General features: G+C 49.6%; 1 protein-coding gene and 2 non-coding genes across 9 annotated transcripts in view; all 3 read left to right on the top strand.

Moving 5' to 3' along the window:
• The window catches only part of LOC125704495 (SH3 domain-containing protein 19-like), a 27,544-nt gene extending 10,557 nt beyond the window's left edge, over positions 1-16,987 (top strand). Inside the window, exons 1-20 of one of the 7 annotated variants that reach the window (XM_048970098.1) lie at positions 2,548-2,692; positions 3,585-3,706; positions 7,117-7,156; positions 9,399-9,439; positions 9,807-9,855; positions 10,047-10,179; positions 10,539-10,725; positions 10,984-11,997; positions 12,088-12,156; positions 12,300-12,427; positions 12,743-12,795; positions 13,179-13,380; positions 13,485-13,625; positions 14,178-14,250; positions 14,476-14,606; positions 14,716-14,774; positions 14,932-15,149; positions 15,474-15,520; positions 15,867-16,053; positions 16,567-16,987. In XM_048970098.1, coding sequence (XP_048826055.1) covers positions 3,610-3,706; positions 7,117-7,156; positions 9,399-9,439; positions 9,807-9,855; positions 10,047-10,179; positions 10,539-10,725; positions 10,984-11,997; positions 12,088-12,156; positions 12,300-12,427; positions 12,743-12,795; positions 13,179-13,380; positions 13,485-13,625; positions 14,178-14,250; positions 14,476-14,606; positions 14,716-14,774; positions 14,932-15,149; positions 15,474-15,520; positions 15,867-16,053; positions 16,567-16,571 — 2,874 coding nt within the window. In that variant the 5' untranslated portion in view covers positions 2,548-2,692; positions 3,585-3,609 and the 3' untranslated portion in view covers positions 16,572-16,987. Of the gene's footprint in view, positions 1-2,547; positions 2,720-3,017; positions 3,387-3,496; positions 3,707-7,116; positions 7,157-9,398; positions 9,440-9,806; positions 9,856-10,046; positions 10,180-10,538; positions 10,726-10,983; positions 11,998-12,087; positions 12,157-12,299; positions 12,428-12,742; positions 12,796-13,178; positions 13,381-13,484; positions 13,626-14,177; positions 14,251-14,475; positions 14,607-14,715; positions 14,775-14,931; positions 15,150-15,473; positions 15,521-15,866; positions 16,054-16,566 lie in introns of those variants that run through there. The other 6 variants (XM_048970100.1, XM_048970096.1, XM_048970095.1 and 3 more) reach the window with 6 other exon arrangements.
• Positions 137-209, top strand: trnar-ccu (transfer RNA arginine (anticodon CCU)). Its single transcript has one exon. It is a non-coding gene; the product is annotated as a tRNA-Arg (tRNA).
• trnar-ccu (transfer RNA arginine (anticodon CCU)) lies at positions 600-672 on the top strand. Its single transcript has one exon. It is a non-coding gene; the product is annotated as a tRNA-Arg (tRNA).

Raw genomic sequence — 16,987 nt, 5'->3', positions numbered from 1 at the left:
CCTCAGAGAATTCAAGTGTGGTACCGTCAAAGGGTGCCACCTTTGCAATAAGTCAGTTTGTGAAATTCCTTCCCTGCTCAATATTTCATAGTCAGCTCTAAGTGGTATTATTGCAAAGTGGAACTCAAAACCTGCAGCCCCAGTGGCCTAATGGATAAGGCATTGGCCTCCTAAGCCAGGGATTGTGGGTTCGAGTCCCATCTGGGGTGTTGAACTTTATGATCCCTAACCACCCAAAATTCTCCAGAGATGCTGGATGGATGGATGACTGACCCTGTGCTTAGAGCCCAAACTTCACTCCTGTCTGTACATACACTAGATAGACAAAAGTACTGGGGCACACCTCTTAATCACTGAATTAAGGTGTTTCATTCAGACCCAATGCCACAGGTGTATAAAATCAAGCACCAAGCCATGCGGTCAGCTTTACAAACATTTGTGAAATTATGGGTCATTTTGAAGACCTCAGAGAATTCAAGTGTGGTACCGTCAAAGGGTGCCACCTTTGCAATAAGTCAGTTTGTGAAATTCCTTCCCTGCTCAATATTCCATAGTCAGCTCTAAGTGGTATTATTGCAAAGTGGAACTCAAAACCTGCAGCCCCAGTGGCCTAATGGATAAGGCATTGGCCTCCTAAGCCAGGGATTGTGGGTTCGAGTCCCATCTGGGGTGATGAACTTTATGATCCCTAACCACCCAAAATGCTCCAGAGCTGCTGGATGGATGACTGACCCTGTGCTTAAAGCCAAAACTTCACTCCTGTCTGTATATACACTAGATAGACAAAAGTACTGGGGCACACCTCTTAATCACTGAATTAAGGTGTTTCATTCAGACCCAATGCCACAGGTGTATTAAATCAAGCACCAAGCCATGCGGTCAGCTTTACAAACATTTGTGAAATAATGGGTCATTTTGAAGATCTCAGAGAATTCAAGTGTGGTACTGTCAAAGGGTGCCACCTTTGCAATAAGTCAGTTTGTGAAATTCCTTCCCTGCTCAATATTCCATAGTCAGCTGTAAGTGGTATTATTGCAAAGTGGAAGCATTTAGGAACAACAGAATCTCAGCCAGTGTCAGACCAGGTAAATTAAGATCGGGGTCACTGCTGAGGGGCTCAGTGTGTAGACGTCTTCAACAATCTGTTGATTCAGTATCTGCAGAATTCCTTAAGTCCTCTGGCATTAGCTGCAGCACAAAACCTGTGCACTGGAAGCTTCGTGGAATGGGCTTCCATGGCCGAGCAGCTGCATGTAAGCCTCTCATCACCAAGAGCGATGCCAAGTGTCGATTTTAATGGTGTAAAGCACACTGCTACTGGAAATGTGTTCTGCGGAGTGACGAATCACACTTCTCTGTCTGGCAATAACGGATGAGTCTGGGTTTGGCAGATGCCAGGAGAATGTTACCTGTCTGACTGCATTGTGCCAGATGTAAAGTTTGGTGGGGGAAGGATAATGGCCTGGGGCTGTTTGTCAGGGGCTGGGTTGGGCCCCTTAGTTCCAGGGAAGGGATCCCTTAATGCTTCAGCATACCAAGACATTTTGGACAATGGGACTTTATGGGAACAGTTTGGGGAAGGACCTTTTCTGTTCCAGCATGACTGTGCCCCAGTGCACAAAGGGTGAGTTTGGTGTGAAAGAACTTGACTGGCCCGCACAGAGCCCTGACCTCAACCCCATGTAACACCTTTGGGATGAATTAGAACGGAGACTGCAAGCCAGGCCTTCATGTCCAACATCAGTGCCTGACCTCACAAATGCTCTTCTGGATGAATGGGCAAAAAATCCCACAGTCACACTCCATAATCCTGTGGACAGCCTTCCCAGAAGACTGGCAGCTGTTATAGCTGTAAAGGGAGGACCGACTCCATACTGATGCCTATGGATTTAGAATGGGATGTCATAAAAGTTCCTGTGGGTGTAATGGCCAGGTGTCCCTATAGCTTTGTCCATATGGTGTACATGTGTAAATCCAGCCAATGTCCAGCTTGGTTTTTTGGGGGGGATAATTGATATATTTTACTGCTTTGTACAGAGGGGATTAAGCACGAAAAGCAGAAGCGTTCCCTTTTCCCTTTTCACCAATTAACAAGCGCATAGTGTAAAACTGGCAACACATTGACCGTCTTTACTAAACCGACCGCAGCAGAGCTTCTGCTAATTTTCGTCCTTTTTAAAAATCGCAAGATCACACGGTCCACTGCAGCCCGATTTATTATCTGTTTGTTAGGCAAACACCACGATCGCTGACCTGCTAAACTCCACTTTAAAATTCATTCACTCCCAGCTTTAAACTGTCTTATATTGCCCATGAGCATTACGCAGTGTTAGGTGTGTGTGTGTGTGTGTTTTTATATAGATTGTAAATCACTGAGTAACAAGAGACTAGATCATCGTGACTGATCCAGTTATGCTGTTAAGTGAAAATAAGGAAACAATCGTTAAGAACTAAATTACAGTCTGATTAAAAACCATCTGTTTAGGGTAAAGCCAACCCATAAATAATGCGAAATAAATTAGTATCGCCCTAATGTCGCCGGTGCTCCTAACGACACTCCGGACGGGCGAAGCAGCGGCGCAAGTGGCTGCGTGAAATACGTGTTGGAACTGTGATGATTTAAAATAATTTAATTTGTACTGATATTGTGATAAATTAGGTCCTATCGACAATTACAAAACGTCATTACAAGGTACACTTGGATCCACACAGATGACATGTATGTTAAAGACTCTGTTTTTTTCATAATAACGGAATTCAATTTTATTTGTATTGCGCATTTTCACAATATTGCATTATCTCAAAACCCTTTACATTATCCCAAGTGATTAAATCAGTAACACCCCCCCCTCCCTTTTAACAAACACGACCCCCTGTTTCGGTATCTGCATTTAAACTACTTTCACAGCATTTTGCATAATCGTGCCGCTGTACTTTGGTATGATCGCTCCGCTTTTTTCTGCATTTCCTTACGAGTTTAAACATGTTAAAAATGACAGTCAAGTATCTGGGTGGTGCTTTGGGCAGCTTCAGTCTGTCCTTTTGCTTGCTGGGGGGACGCTAAACCTTCAGGTTTAAATGGGCGTCTTGCTAACCTCGGACTTTACGGGCTGCTTGGCAGAAATACGCCTTTTGGAGTCGAAATGCATTTATTGCTCCGTCCTTCTGCAAATAAAGGAGTCAAACACGCAATGTGACTCTTAATTCACGCTTTCAAACAGGATGTCTTGCCAGGGCTAAAATGCTTTTGGGAGGCCGTGGGGAGCTACATTAAACAGTCGCAGCTTAGTGTTAAAGGTCCGCGTTCCCCTTTTATTAAGTTGCGTCTCGGAGTGACTCCGGGCTTCCTGTCATTCCGCGGCGTTCGGATCGGACCTCGCTGTAAGGTACCGCTCTCATGCTGCTTTTTACTATTGTGAAACTTAACATGCGGTTATATAGCATGGAAATGTAAAGGGTGCCGATTCTCAGTGTGTGTTTTGTGCATTTGTTGTAGCGCTTTCACTCCCGGATTCAGTGTTTTTCCTGCGGCGGGACTTGGCGATAAAAGCTGGATGTGGGTGATTGTTTTTCGGGCTTTGCAGTTTGTCTGCAGCGTTTTGCCAGCCGATGGCCGAAGCTAGGGTGGAAGAGGATGAGGAGGAGCTGAAGGAGCAGAGGGAAGCTGGCATGACACACAACCAGCGGCGATCAAACCCAGATTCAGGTAAAGAGGAAAGAGAAAAAAGCCGAATCGGAACCAGAAGTGTTCAGTCCGGATACTGAGCTCCCGTCGGCACTTTCTTCTTAAATGTTGTGTTGATTTGATCTTTCTACACGGTTTTCTGTAACGACGTCAAGCCCCCCTTTGACGCATTTTTCGCAGACATACCTCGAAAGTCGCCCGCTTACTTTGTCAGCCCTGTGATTCGACTCTTTTCCGCATATAGCGCAGCTCTAAATCTTACAGACGCGTTTTTTTGATGGTACCGTTTTTATTCGTCTTTTAAAATAAGTCATTTAGGGCGCCTGCCGTAATACAGAACTGTCTTTACACTGCGATTTGAAGTGTTTAGTTTTTGTAAAGTGCTTTATCGCAATCTTATAATTGTTTTTATCCTATGTACTAAAATGGGCTGGTGATGACCCTGTAGAATTGTGTGTATTTCACGCACAAAGGAAAATACAATAAGTTTGTATTGAAAAGCAGGCTCGATCGTGATGACTACACCATGAGCCTATTAAGTGGGAAGTCAGTGGAAATGTTTTAATATCTCTGTACATTTATTTATTTATTTATTTATTTTGCAAAAATATGATCAGTTGCACTCAAACCATTAACTGTGGTATATTAAGCAAAGTTGGTTGTTCTTCATGAATAATTTTAAATAAAAGATTGTCTACTGCATTTTTGAGGCCCAATCAGACATCAGATGATACCATAATCCACGTGGCAGATGACCCAACTCAGCCGCTTCTCTGTGAAAAGCATGAGTGGTGTTCTGGGTTTAAAAGGCTAACCACAAGTTCAGAGCGTTTCAGGAAAATTACTGCTCATGACAGCTTAAAGGCTGTTCTCCTGGAGATGGCCGAACAGGTGCTGTAACCCAAGACGGGCCGCCCCGAGTAGAATCGGAGCGGATGGTGTCTGTTATGCTTTTGTGGCATTCTGCCTGACTTGGCGTCTTTCGGCTGGGTGCTAAGGCATCTGCGGTCACACTTTCCTGTCAGATTTAATGTCCGGTCGTGAGAAGTCCTGCCGGCAACGTGAGTGTCCCTATTGGTCAGTATTGATAACCGCTATGCAGACTAACTGTGCTATTCGCTGCAAAACTAGCTTGTATATATGTGTGGGTTAGGAGGTCGTTAAAGAAAGTAGTGGTTGGAAGTTTGTTAAAATGCGTTTTGGAAAAGCGAGATTGGTGATGAAGCAGCAGTTCAGCAACAGGGTGAGACTATTGCTAAAACGTGAAAGCTGGCAGTGTCTGGCGTGCTTAATTGGATGTATTGTTTATGTACATTTACTCATGCTGACATCAGCGACTGCCGTCCCCCCAGAGCTATAATTTAAGGCGGATTTTTTTCTGGAAGGCTGACTGTCTGGTTCTGTGTTAGTTTCTGTAAAGTGTGATCAAAACTCATGTCTGTCTGAACTTCAAGCTCTGAGTCACCTTCAGATTACGCGTGTTTAGGCCTAGATCAGCTTCACGCTGCCGTATGGTGATGGTGGGGAGTCTGGCCTAATCTGATCCGTCCCGCGGATTCTTCAGTCCCGTATCCACCGTTGTGGTCTGGGAAATGTTTTGCCAGGTGCTGGAACACGTTACCTTATGTACGTGTCTCTGTTTTGGGAATGTGGAAAACAATGTGAGGAGAAGATAGGAGAAGAGAGGAGAGGAGAGGGAGAAGCCGCTTGGCTTGTCTGGCACGCAAAGGGTTGAGTGTTTTAAACCGTCAACTTATAAACCCTGCGTGCTCTGGCAGAACGGAGAACGTCTGTACACTGCGTTCCGGCTTCCGGCAGATGCTGGGGCAGACTAAGGAAGGGGGTGAGGTCGGCCTTTTTGCCTGCCAGGTTCCACACCATCGTGCTGGGTACCGGTGCCAATGGGAGGTAAATGCCCCGTCATTACAGTGCCAGCTCGCTCTGCGGTGGGGGCTCCGTCTTGCTGGGGTGATCTAAGCGTGATGCTTAACTCTGCGCCCTGAGGGTCTTCCTCACCCGCTGCCCCCATCAGCAGGTCCCGCTCGCCATGGATATTTCCAAAAGTTGTCTCGTTTTCGTCGTATCGTGACTTCCAACTTGCTGCAGCCTTGGCCAGCACTCTGTGTTTCTGTGATTTGCCACGTGACGTGTGATTTATCGTTGCTGTTTCCCTCTCGCTGAGCCAGAAGAGGTTCTGTTTTGTACCGACTCTTTGTTCTGTCCGGGCTATTTTTAGGCGCATTGTATGAAAATAAGAGCAAAGACCAAAAACCAAAGATTAGCTTAAGCTAAGCTGGCATAGTGTGCAGGTTGCCCCCGCCCTGTATGGGGGGAGCACATGGTCTCGCAGGTGGCTCGTTCCTGCCAGCTGCACTGTTCACTGCGAGTATGGACTGCGGTCAGCTGCTGCTGAGGCACAGCAATGCCAGATATGCGGATGCAGCTGTTTGATGCCAACCCCCCCGAGCCTCACTTTCAGCTCTCCCTTTCTGAAGGGAAGACTGAGATGGGTGATTCCATTCTGTTTGGGGGGCGGACCTGTTTGTACTCCCACCCCACAGAGCTACTCCCATTGTGTATTAGGAAGTGCTATGACGTTTATGCCCCCTCCCAGGATGGGACGTGCTTCAGGCCGCCCTCACTGGAAACAACCCCCCCCCCCCAGTTCGCAGTTCTCTTGCACTCACGGGTTACCAGTTACCCCCCAGCAAAGGTACTCCCATAATACTTTGCCGCCTTTCAGCCCATGCTCTCTCTCCATATTTTTGATTGGAGATTTCCCCTTGTGCCAAAGTATATTATGTTCGGGCCGAGAAGAAGGACCCCATGTTCTCATGGTCCGTCCGCTTTATTTGCCCCGAAATGGCAGCGGTATTTGTTTCTTTGGGGTCCAGTTTGCTGGCAAGCATTTCTTTGTTGGTGTATGTAGAATAAAACATCTTAACATTTGAAAGGTACTCGACACTTTTAAAAAAGAAACGTGACAGATATGAAGAAGTTGGAACTTTCTCGAGCTTTCCGGAGCTTTCCGGAGCTTTCCGGGGGCACAAAGTGGGCCTTTCAGGCGCCGGCCTGCTGGTGAGTCGGGCGAGCCAACGGGAAATAACGGTAACTTCACAGCAGTGTTCCTCAACCCAGTGACCCCTGACGCAAACAGCCACTGGGGACGCAGTTCAGACACACTGCTTTGGAGGAGTAAATGCAGTAGGTTCAGCCGGGGTAACACACAGAACCTGGCGTCTGTCATCACAGTTTCCACTGTAACTGGCAGTTCCCTCTCTGGCCACTGCATGTATCCTGCTCTCCCTTATTCAGCCAGGGCAGTGTGAGTATGGGCCTGTCCCCAAACCGGGCCTGGGCCCAGCCCTTGGGGGAGTGGGCATTCTCCTCTCACAGAGTCCATGGTCCATGGCAGCTCTCTCTCTCCACAGATCGTTCTGGGAGACACAAGCCGGATCAGCACCAACCCAGGTGAGACCTCAATGATTCCTGCTTGCCTGTATTGAAGTTCTGATGCTGCTGACGTAGTGACTGCTGTCAATGTATATAAAAACAGCGGGCGTTTATAGAACCGGAATTCTGGCCCGGTACGAAGTGAGCGGGCGTTTATAGAACCGGAATGCTGGCCCGGTACGAAGTGAGCGGGCGTTTATAGAACCGGAATGCTGGGCCGGTACGACGTGAGCGGGCGTTTATAGAACCGGAATTCTGGCCCGATACGAAGTGAGCGGGCGTTTATAGAACCGGAATTCTGGCCCGATACGAAGTGAGCGGGCGTTTATAGAACCGGAATGCTGGGCCGGTACGACATGAGGAGACGTTTATAGAACCGGAATGCTGGGCCGGTACGACGTGAGCGGGCGTTTATAGAACCGGAATGCTGGGCCGGTACGACGTGAGCGGGCGTTTATAGAACCGGAATGCTGGGCCGGTACGACGTGAGCGGGCGTTTATAGAACCGGAATGCTGGGCCGGTACGGACTGAGCGGGCGTTTATAGAACCGGAATTCTGGGCCGGTACGGTGTTGAAGGTGATCTCTCCTCTAGGCCCCGTGCCTCTGTCCTGCTGCAGAAACCGGATGCGTGTTAAGTGCCATGAGCTGTAGTCCTCATGCCGGTTTTGTCAGCTCCAGGTCCATTTGGACTCTGCCAGTTCTTGCCGCAGGGTGATGACACAGGCAACCCGGGGGAGGGGCAGGGAGATGGAGCTGCTCTTTTCCAGATGTTTCACATCTGGGCTGGTAACGAGGCACCACGGGTTGCTGTGGATGTTTCCTGTGAGAGACACAGCAGTCTTTGGAACCCTGAGCCTGCACAGCCCAGCCAGGAAGCCGGCCTTGCCAGCTCAGCAACTATTTTAATGCCCCCCCACCCTTACCACAAACTTGCCATTTTGACTGGACGGCACCGTTGTCACTGGAGAGCCCCCCTGGGGGTTTTTCCCTGGTTTCACTTTTTCAAATTCTTAGGAAGCAGCTTTTACGGGAGGAGGGGCTTAGCTCTTGGACTCCTGCCGAGCTGCAGCCATCGGGATGGAGACTCTGCTCTGCTGCGAGCTGCGGAAATCTCTCTTCTCCCCTTGCTCACTCTCCCCTCCTCCCTCGCCTTGCTCACTCTCCCTCTCCGCCTCGCGCACTCTCTCTCCCCTGCTGCCCCCCCCATGCTCGCTCTCTGTGCTCTGAAAGTTTTTTTTTTTTTTTTTTTGACGGCCCAGGTTGGTGGCTGCCTTGCCTGAGCTCCGCTGTCGAGAGGTGGGGGGTCATTAAAATTAGTGCAGCTCTTTATCTTAGAATAAGACACTCCTGGAATCGAGGTCTTTGTCTTTTGGTGGTTTGGTGCTGGACATCGTCGCTCGCTCTTTGGATCTTCACAGCCACGTAAGTCATAACTACAAGTAGCTGTGTCACCCACGTCTATCTGCATTTGATTCACTCATGAGAGCATTTAAAATAAGCTGCAGAACTACCTCACTGCTTTAAAATGTGTTAAATTCTAAAGAATATAGTTCGTCGCAGGTTTAAAAAAAAAAAGTGCCGTGTCTCTCTCGGTCCAGAAGAAATTATTGCAAAACACATTCTTTTCAAAGGCTGTAATACATAATTATTTCCATCTGCTTTGAATGTTTTCCTCTTCATGGAAGACTTGTGCTCAGCAAAAGGGAGTTTTTATATATTGGGGTGATTTGGGGTGCCGTTTAATACACTACTGTACATTTTTAAACTGATACTGAGCTGTAGGCCAGTTGGGAGGAGCTTTCTCTAGGAATGCTTTGCCGATGCGGGACTGGTGATGTGTGTGATGGTCCCTGTGCCCCCGACTGTCATGCGAACATGTTTCTGATTGTAGATGCGGAAAAAGGCTTTAAAACGCTGTGCTGTTTCTCATTGGTGCACTTCTTTGGGGGGGGGGGGGGGGGGAAACAAACAGCATTTCAGTTATAAAAACTGAGTCAGGCTGTTAAAATTAGCAATGCTGTGACTGCAAACACAGATATTACACATTTGCTGAAGGCTGTATACTACAAAGAGGCCATGTCATTGAGGTCGGGGGGCCGGGGGGCCGGGGGGCCTGGCGTCCTGCTTCCCGCGGTCTGCCGGGCTCTGCCAAGGCTCGGCCCAGGTTGACGTGGAGACGCAAAGCAACGGCACCACCTCCGCCCTGGAAAATGAGCAGTGAAAACTCAGCTCTGACCTCACCCTCCTCCTCGTTTCAGCCCTGGTCCGCTCTCATCCCTGCGAGCTGTTATCAAGAGAAGTGAGCATTTCCACGTCTCATTTACACTGTCAAATTTTACCTTAAAGTCTCTCCGGTTCTGTAAAATACACGGTGATGTCACTGCCCCATTCATCTTTTAACGAGTAATATGCCACACTCATATTTCATGCTTATTTTATATAAGTGATTCCGGCTGGTTTTAGAGCTTATTTGCTTGGTGAAGTGGCCAGTTAATTGTTTTGTACGTTATCACTGCATATTGTAAATAGTTGCACGGTTTGTAAGACAAAGCTAACTAAGTTTAATTAGCTCCTGTGGCCACTGGAGTTGTTCCGCCCGCACGCTGTGGGCTGTAACCACGCAGCCCAACAGCAGCCTGCTGAGTTTTTCTTTGTGCTTTATCTAGCAACCTCCACCAGGGCGAATCCCCACAACGACACTCCAAGAGACAGGAGGTGAGTCTTTTTTAGTAGTTGATTACATTGGTTATGAATTATTTTTTTAAATTACATTACTGAATTTTTTTTTCAAATAATTTAGTCATAAGAAACCATTCTGTGTTCAAATATTCAGATAGCTTCGTTTTAATCAAAGTGTCAAATCAAAATAAAGCTTCAGAGAAGCCGGGGGGGGTCCTGTGTTCCAGGCCGGAGATCACCATCCTGTCGGCAGAGCCCCTTGCCAGGAACTCCTGGTTCTTGGGGCCCCACGGGGGCTTTCTGGCAGCCCCTCCTCCAGCCCCGCCTGTCTGGGGTGCCAGTGTCCCTGCAGCTGGCCAGGTAGGAGCAGCAGACAGCCCAGTTCTTAAAGGCGAGGTTTTGTGATCCGGAAGGTTGCTGGGTCCCTAGCTGTATGATTGTGTAAAATGGATAGAGTTCTACTGTCTATCTCAGGCCCACTATCTTGGGGGAACAACTTGGGAACTTGACCTGAGATGAGGGGGGGTGGTGTTCAGTAATTCTGTCCTGGGCCTTGTTAGGGGGGTGGGGCTGTTTGCAGTTATTTTTGTCCTAGGCCTTGGTTGGGGGGGTAATTTTATCCTGAGCCTGAGAATTACATGTGCAGAGGTGTAGACCAGGCCCATCACATCTTCCTATCCCTGGAGGCCACACTTAAAGCTGCCTGATGCTGCCTGCAGGCTCCACCGTCCTACGACCAGGTGATTAAGGAGAAGACGCAGGAGCGGGTCCAGTCGCCTGACTCCCGCAGCCGCCACAGCACGTCCACCATCGCCACACAGACCGAACTGCCATCAGTGGCTGTCACTCCAGACCCAGAATCCAATGTGATGTCAGTCAGTTCCCCTCCAATCCAGCTGTCCAAGTGTAAGTGGGCAGCTGTGTCGTACAGGCGGCCCGGGGGAGCGTCCTGGGGGGGCGGCCCGGGGGAGCGTCCTGGGGGGGCGGCCCGGGGGAGCGTCCTGCCTGGCGGCCCGGGGGAGCGTCCTGGGGGGGCGGCCCGGGGGAGCGTCCTGGGGGGGCGGCCCGGGGGAGCGTCCTGGGGGGGCGGCCTTCGTTTCTGGCTCATTGCCTCCAAATGTGTCACTTTTCACATGTTTTACTGACGCTCTGCTTTGCTTGCAGTGAGAAGACCCCCCAGACCGCCAAGACCTTTGCTCCCAACCCATCTGCTGCCCGAGCTGAGCAGAGCCACAGACATCCCTGCCACTTCTCAAGGAGAGACATCTGATGAACATTCTGACCCTGATACCCACAGAGTAGAAGCTTTAGACTGCCTCCTTGATTTCAGCTGCAAACCTTGCACAGACGCCACTGCAGTGGACACAGACAGTTCTGAGCTATGCTTGATCTCCTTGGACTCTCTCCTTGATCCCAGCAGGCGTCGTCTTTCGGATTCCTCGGCAGACTGCCCCGCTACGGAACAAGCCAGGTGTCCAGTGCCACGGCCTCGTTTGCGGCAGCCAGTCACCAAAGAGGTCAAAGTTCAGACTCTTGTCAGACTGAAAGACGATGGGGAGAATGCTCAGCTGATCCTTAGAGGTGGGGAGGATTCCACCAGTAAGTATTTCCAAGAACTTTTAGAAATCTTCGGTCCAGAAGAGCGGAGTTTCCCAAGCGGTTCCTGTGAGCAGGGAACAGAAAGTGAACTAGACATGAGTGCCTTGCGTGCGAAGATCCAGGCCTTCGAGAAGCAGAACGATGGCGGCAGCGTCTTTACCGAGCCTCAGAAACCAGAGCCAAGGCCTCGCATTCAGCAGCCCAGACCGCCAGCAGTGGCCCCTAAACCATCTCTTGCTCCTAAGCCCCCCAGCCAGAAGTGCAGGGATGACAGCTTGTCAGCAGGATCGCCAGCTGGATCAGACAGTGGGAAGGAGTCTCCTCCGAATTCTGGGCCAAAGCCCCCAGTCCCTGGTGCGTCCTCCACGGACGTGAAGCTGCAGGACATGCCGGTGTCTGAGAGGCGCCCATCTCGCCCCCCTGTGGCCCCCAGGTCCAGGAGCTGCACAGCCCAAAGTAAAGCAGGCAATACTGACGGCCAAGCAGCGTCCTCTCCGGACCTGATAAACTTTGACCCCCCCTCCAGCAGCTCTCAGCCCCAGCCGCCCGGCCCTGACGACAAGCACGCTGGAAGTGCCCGTGAGTGAAGCCCTTTCATTCCTTTATGTTCCTTCTTGCTGTTTCTTTGCTGGCTGGTGAACATTTCTCAAGGTTCCTGTTTTCACATAGCTGTGAGGCAGGACGCGAGTCGGCCAGCCGTTCCCAGGAAGCCCTCATTCATCAGGATTCCCGGCAGACGTGAGTAACACTGCCTGTGACCTATACCCAAGTACACAAGCATGGTGTACTTTCAGAAAATCACTCCCAAAAGCAAAACTGGGTAACGTTATGCTCACCTGCCTGGCTGGATGTGAACATGGTGGCTTCCCCACATCCCTCAGCGTCGGAAGGCGAGTCCGCAGAGAGCCCCCCGCCTCTTCCAGCAGAGAGGCCAGTCAGTGGTCCCACCCACACCGTGTCCCAGAAGCCAAGTGCCGCCAGCAAAGCCCAGGCCGCACCTCGAGCACCAGTAAGATTCCATTGGCTGCCCTGAACTCCCATAATGCAGCTGGGGCTGCAGGGCCCATGTCCGCACTTGTTTTTTTGGACGTATTGAGAAGGCAGCAGTGCCTTTCTCAGCAAACATAGCGCTCATTGACATGGATATTTCTGTTATTTTAGGTGACGTTTGTTGTGTTTTAATTCTTTTTTTAGCCACTCCCTGACCACAGTGTTTCTGTTGAGTCAGTCACTTAATTATAAGTGTCATCAATGCACAATGAGGCCACACAATGTCGAACAAAACGCATGTCTCTCTTCTCAAGATGTTTTGCCCGCTTTTCAGGACATAGCAGAGTCCCCCGGCGGCCCCCTGACTGAGAAGTCCGCCCCCCCTCGGTGAGCGCTCAGCCGGTCCTCGCTGAGGGAACCCTGGACCAAAGCTAACGGTGTACAGGGTTGTACATTGACCTCGGCACCCCAACACTTGGTTTTGTCACTGACTTCATGGTTTATAACACTCCTGCCAGAGCTTATATAAAGTTCTGCAATATATCATGATTTCTGGCTCTTGAATTATGAAGTATTATGATAAAAAATAAGCGTAAAGGTGGATGTGAGCAGCATTTTAGCGGTTGTTAGCGTTGCTTTAAAATGAGTCTGTCCTACCAGAGAACCATGCTGGTCCATTAAATCCAAGGATGCCTCTGGTTAAGTGTATGACGTTTGTGTCACTGGTGTCCAAACTCCTAACCCCCCCCCCCCCCCCCCGCTGACCACAGTCCCGCTGGTGTGAAAGTGCCGCCACCTCGCCCCCCCACAGCCAAAAGTGTCCCCATCAGGCCGCCGCCCCCCAAGCCCGGCCTCTGCCGCTCCATCTCTGAGGGGGGACCCAATCAGGCACGAGGCCAGGGCTCCCAGAGGAAGGGGCCCGCCCTGCCCCCCCGGCCCAGCTCCGGGCCCCTACTCCCAGGAAGGCAGGGGGTAGGCAGCTGTTACTCTGTCTCCGTTTAACCTCGCTGCTCATTTCTAAACCCCTTTTTTTTGATGGATGAAGGGATGAAAGAACTGTTCTGTGTCTCCTGAAGAAAGATGAGGTTTTGATACATTTCGAGCCAGACAATGCTGTCAGCGCTGAGTGCAGGTCGGCAGACAGCACAGCTAGGGAGCCACCCCCTGCCATGAAGACTGTCGCCGCCCCTGTGGCTGCCAGCAGGCCAGGCGTGCAGGTAAGGGCTGCCGGCTGATGAGCAGGCTGATGTGTCCTGCTCACAGTGCGCTCCTTTTCCCACGAGCCCTTTGAGCAAGGCCCCTAACTCCCAGCTCCGAGGGCATCGCAGGCTGGCTGGCCCTGTGCTGTGAACCCGGGTTTACTCTCACCTCTGTGTCTCATGAAGAACAGGATGCGGAAGTCAAAGGGATTATTAAAATTATGATTTATACTTTATTGATCCCGTGAGGAAAGTTTCTTTATTCCTACCCCAACTTGTTCTCTGTAGGTGAAGCAGGCCTCAAAGGGCAGCCAATCACAGGCACAGAGGCTTAGCCCGCTGAATGATATGCTGCTCCCAAGAATCACTATTGTTTCCTGTCATCCATTTTTGTATGAAGCGTCTCATTTCAGTATCCAGAGAGTCAAAATTCACTTCAGACTGTGGATTTTATTCCTTACATGGTTGTCAGTCGCTTCTTGCAGTGAATCAGCTGCTCCTGCAGTTCGCCTGCTAACTCTGAAGCCTTAGAGCTGTGTATCATTCTTGTGATGATGGTCCTGCATTCAGGTTCCTGATCCAGAACACGTTCAGAAAGCCAGACCTGGTCTGCAGGTGGAGGTGCTGCACGATTTCTCGACAGGCAAGTGGCATCAGCGTTTGTCCTAAGACTCACGGGTATCAATTAGGTAACCAAAGCTAATTGTAAGAGATGGTCTATCTGGTCCTCCTGAATCAATAATGGCAGTTGTGTGTAATCATCGCGGAGTCCTGTCTCTCTAGGTAGACAGATCCTGCATGGTGTACAGCACACAGCCTGCTGCTCTAACCATAGTTATCATGGCGTATTCCTGTCCCACAAACACAGCGGGTCCCGGGGAACTCGCCCTAAAGATGGGTGATGTGGTTTCGAACGTGGACAAGGTGGACGGCGACTGGTACCGTGGAACTTGTGGGGGTCTTTCTGGCATTTTCCCTGTCAATCATGTTAGAGTGCTGGTGAGTCACGACATTGCTATGGATGTACCAACCTGGAAAATGTGATTCTCGTTGGACTTAAAGTTGGGGTCTCTCTCTCTCTCTCTCTCTCTTCCCCATCCCCCATCAGTCATGTCTCCCGGCTCCATCCAGTGGAACTACTACAAAGCAAACTGTTGCAACAGTGAGGTGAGCTTACAAATGAAAGCTTACATGCTCAGGTGTGCTCTGCTCTTCTGAGATGTGCTCTGTACTGAAGTATGGGCTGTTTCAGGTCCTTCATGAATTTTGTTTCATGGTCGTTTGATGGGGCTGGACTTAATGACTGGCTTCTTTCTGATTCCAGTGGTCCGAGGTGTGTGGCACGCTTTGGCTTTGAAGGGAAGCACAGTGATGAGCTGTCTCTGTGTGAGGGTGATGTTATCAAGCTGATGGAGTTTGTGGACCAGCAATGGGCCCGTGGAGACCTCAATGGCCGCGTCGGCGTTTTCCCCCTCAACTTCGTGGAAATTGTGGAAGACCTTCCGGGTGCAACGCTGCAGCCGGATGGACAGACTAAGCCAGGTAGGAGCCCAAAAACTACACCAGAACATCATGCCAAAATGACCTTTTTGAAAACATACAATTCTGTGCTAATGTATAAGGCCGTCAAAGAAAACTGATTTTGATTTTGTTTGTCAAAGTGTCACGTTTCTAAAACATTTCACGTTGTCAGGTGTTGCAGTTACCAGTTAATACACCCATGTGTTTGTGTAACCCAACAAAGACGCCTTGCACATTACAGTGCAGCAGCAGAATTTGTTACTCTTGAATTGACTAGAATTTGACTCTTGATTGTGACGTGCGGCCACTGATGTCTGTCTGTCTGTCGGTTGATTGCTTCCACAGACACGAGTTCACTGCTCAGGAACAAGGACGTCGCTGACCCCAATCAGGTAATGCTCCCGGTTTCACCTCAGCTGCCGTGGTACTGAGTCATTTGGATTAGGGTGTGCAGGCAGGTCTGGGTCAAAGGTCAAAGCTGTGCATGCGACCATGCGTCTCCAGCGGCCGTGTTTATGGGCTAAAGATAAATGAAAGTGAATTAAACACATATCACAGGTGATACGGGCAGGGCCCGCCCAAGGTGTAAGCCAGCCAAGCGGCTGCTCGGGAATCTGCCCACGACATGGGTCCCCCTGACTGCTTTTTAGCATATCGCGTAAAGAGTGACATCGCAGCAGGGCTCTGCGGTTATGTTTTGCTCCCCTTGCCTGCAACTTGCACCATTTGTGGTCCCAGGCGGGACCTGCTGGGACAGAGTGGGCCGTGGCCCTCTACAGCTTCACCGGCCAGACGGACGAAGACCTGCCCTTCCAGCAGGGCGAGCACATCCTGATCACGCGACACGTCGACGCAGACTGGTGCTGTGGGCGGCTCAACGACAAGGAAGGTCTGTTCCCCAAGGCATTCGTCCAGATCCGTACAGGTGAACGCCTCCGTACAGAATCTTGGGGAACTGACCACAAAATCTAGGTTTTTGTGGGTCTTTAAAAAGACTAAAATTCAATCATCCAAATTTTGGGGAATAAAATGTCATAAATCCAATTGTGAGAGGTCTTGAAAATTTGGATTATGAAGTCAGCGTTACTTGTATAAAATTGCATTGATCATACTGTAATAAAACTACCAACACGGAACCACTAACCACAACTATATAGCAAGCTCAGGTGTTACGGGAGCACACCAGGCTGGGGCCTGTACTACGAAGCGGGGTTACTGGCTTACCGGGGTAACTTGTCGGATTTAAGGTAGTCTGGGCAAAATGTAAGTGAACGAATATGAAGTCCATTTAAACTGTGGTACCTTAAATCCGACAAGTTACCCCGATAAGCCAGTAACCCCTCTTTGTAGTACAGGCCACTGGTGTCGCTGCGTGCTGATGTATATCAAAGGCTTCCGTTTTTGGTTAAGGACTAATATTGGGTTTTTTTTTCTACAGGTTAAGTGTGGGGATGTACAAGTTTGAATTCATGGCCTGTTGAAGCGAAGGTTTTTAACCTCAAGCTGAGATCTCAGCAGGCCAGAGGCGGAATGACAGTATTTCCTGAGGCGAGGTAACCTGAGGCCTTAAAGTGGGGGGTGGGGTTTCGTGCTGACCAAAAATGTAGCTCTGGTTTCAGGAAAAACTGGAAGCCGTTATAGAATTTTTAATGAAATTGTTTTAAATGGACTTTCGATGTTTGTGTGATTTCATGCTGATGTTCTAGGATACTTGTATTGACAGTGAATGTTAACATAGGTTTTACTCTCCCTGTTGCAAAGTTACACTTGCCCATTTTCTATGCTATTTCAGCATTACCAAAATGTCTACAGTATACTGCCACCTGGTGGATTAACACAGTAAAATCTTTATCAAACCA

This window comes from Brienomyrus brachyistius, chromosome 12 (assembly GCF_023856365.1).
Source record: "Brienomyrus brachyistius isolate T26 chromosome 12, BBRACH_0.4, whole genome shotgun sequence".
Taxonomy (NCBI): Eukaryota; Metazoa; Chordata; class Actinopteri; order Osteoglossiformes; family Mormyridae; genus Brienomyrus; species Brienomyrus brachyistius.
The sequence above is the reverse complement of the archived record's forward strand: the minus strand, read 5'-3'. Positions and strand labels throughout refer to the sequence as shown.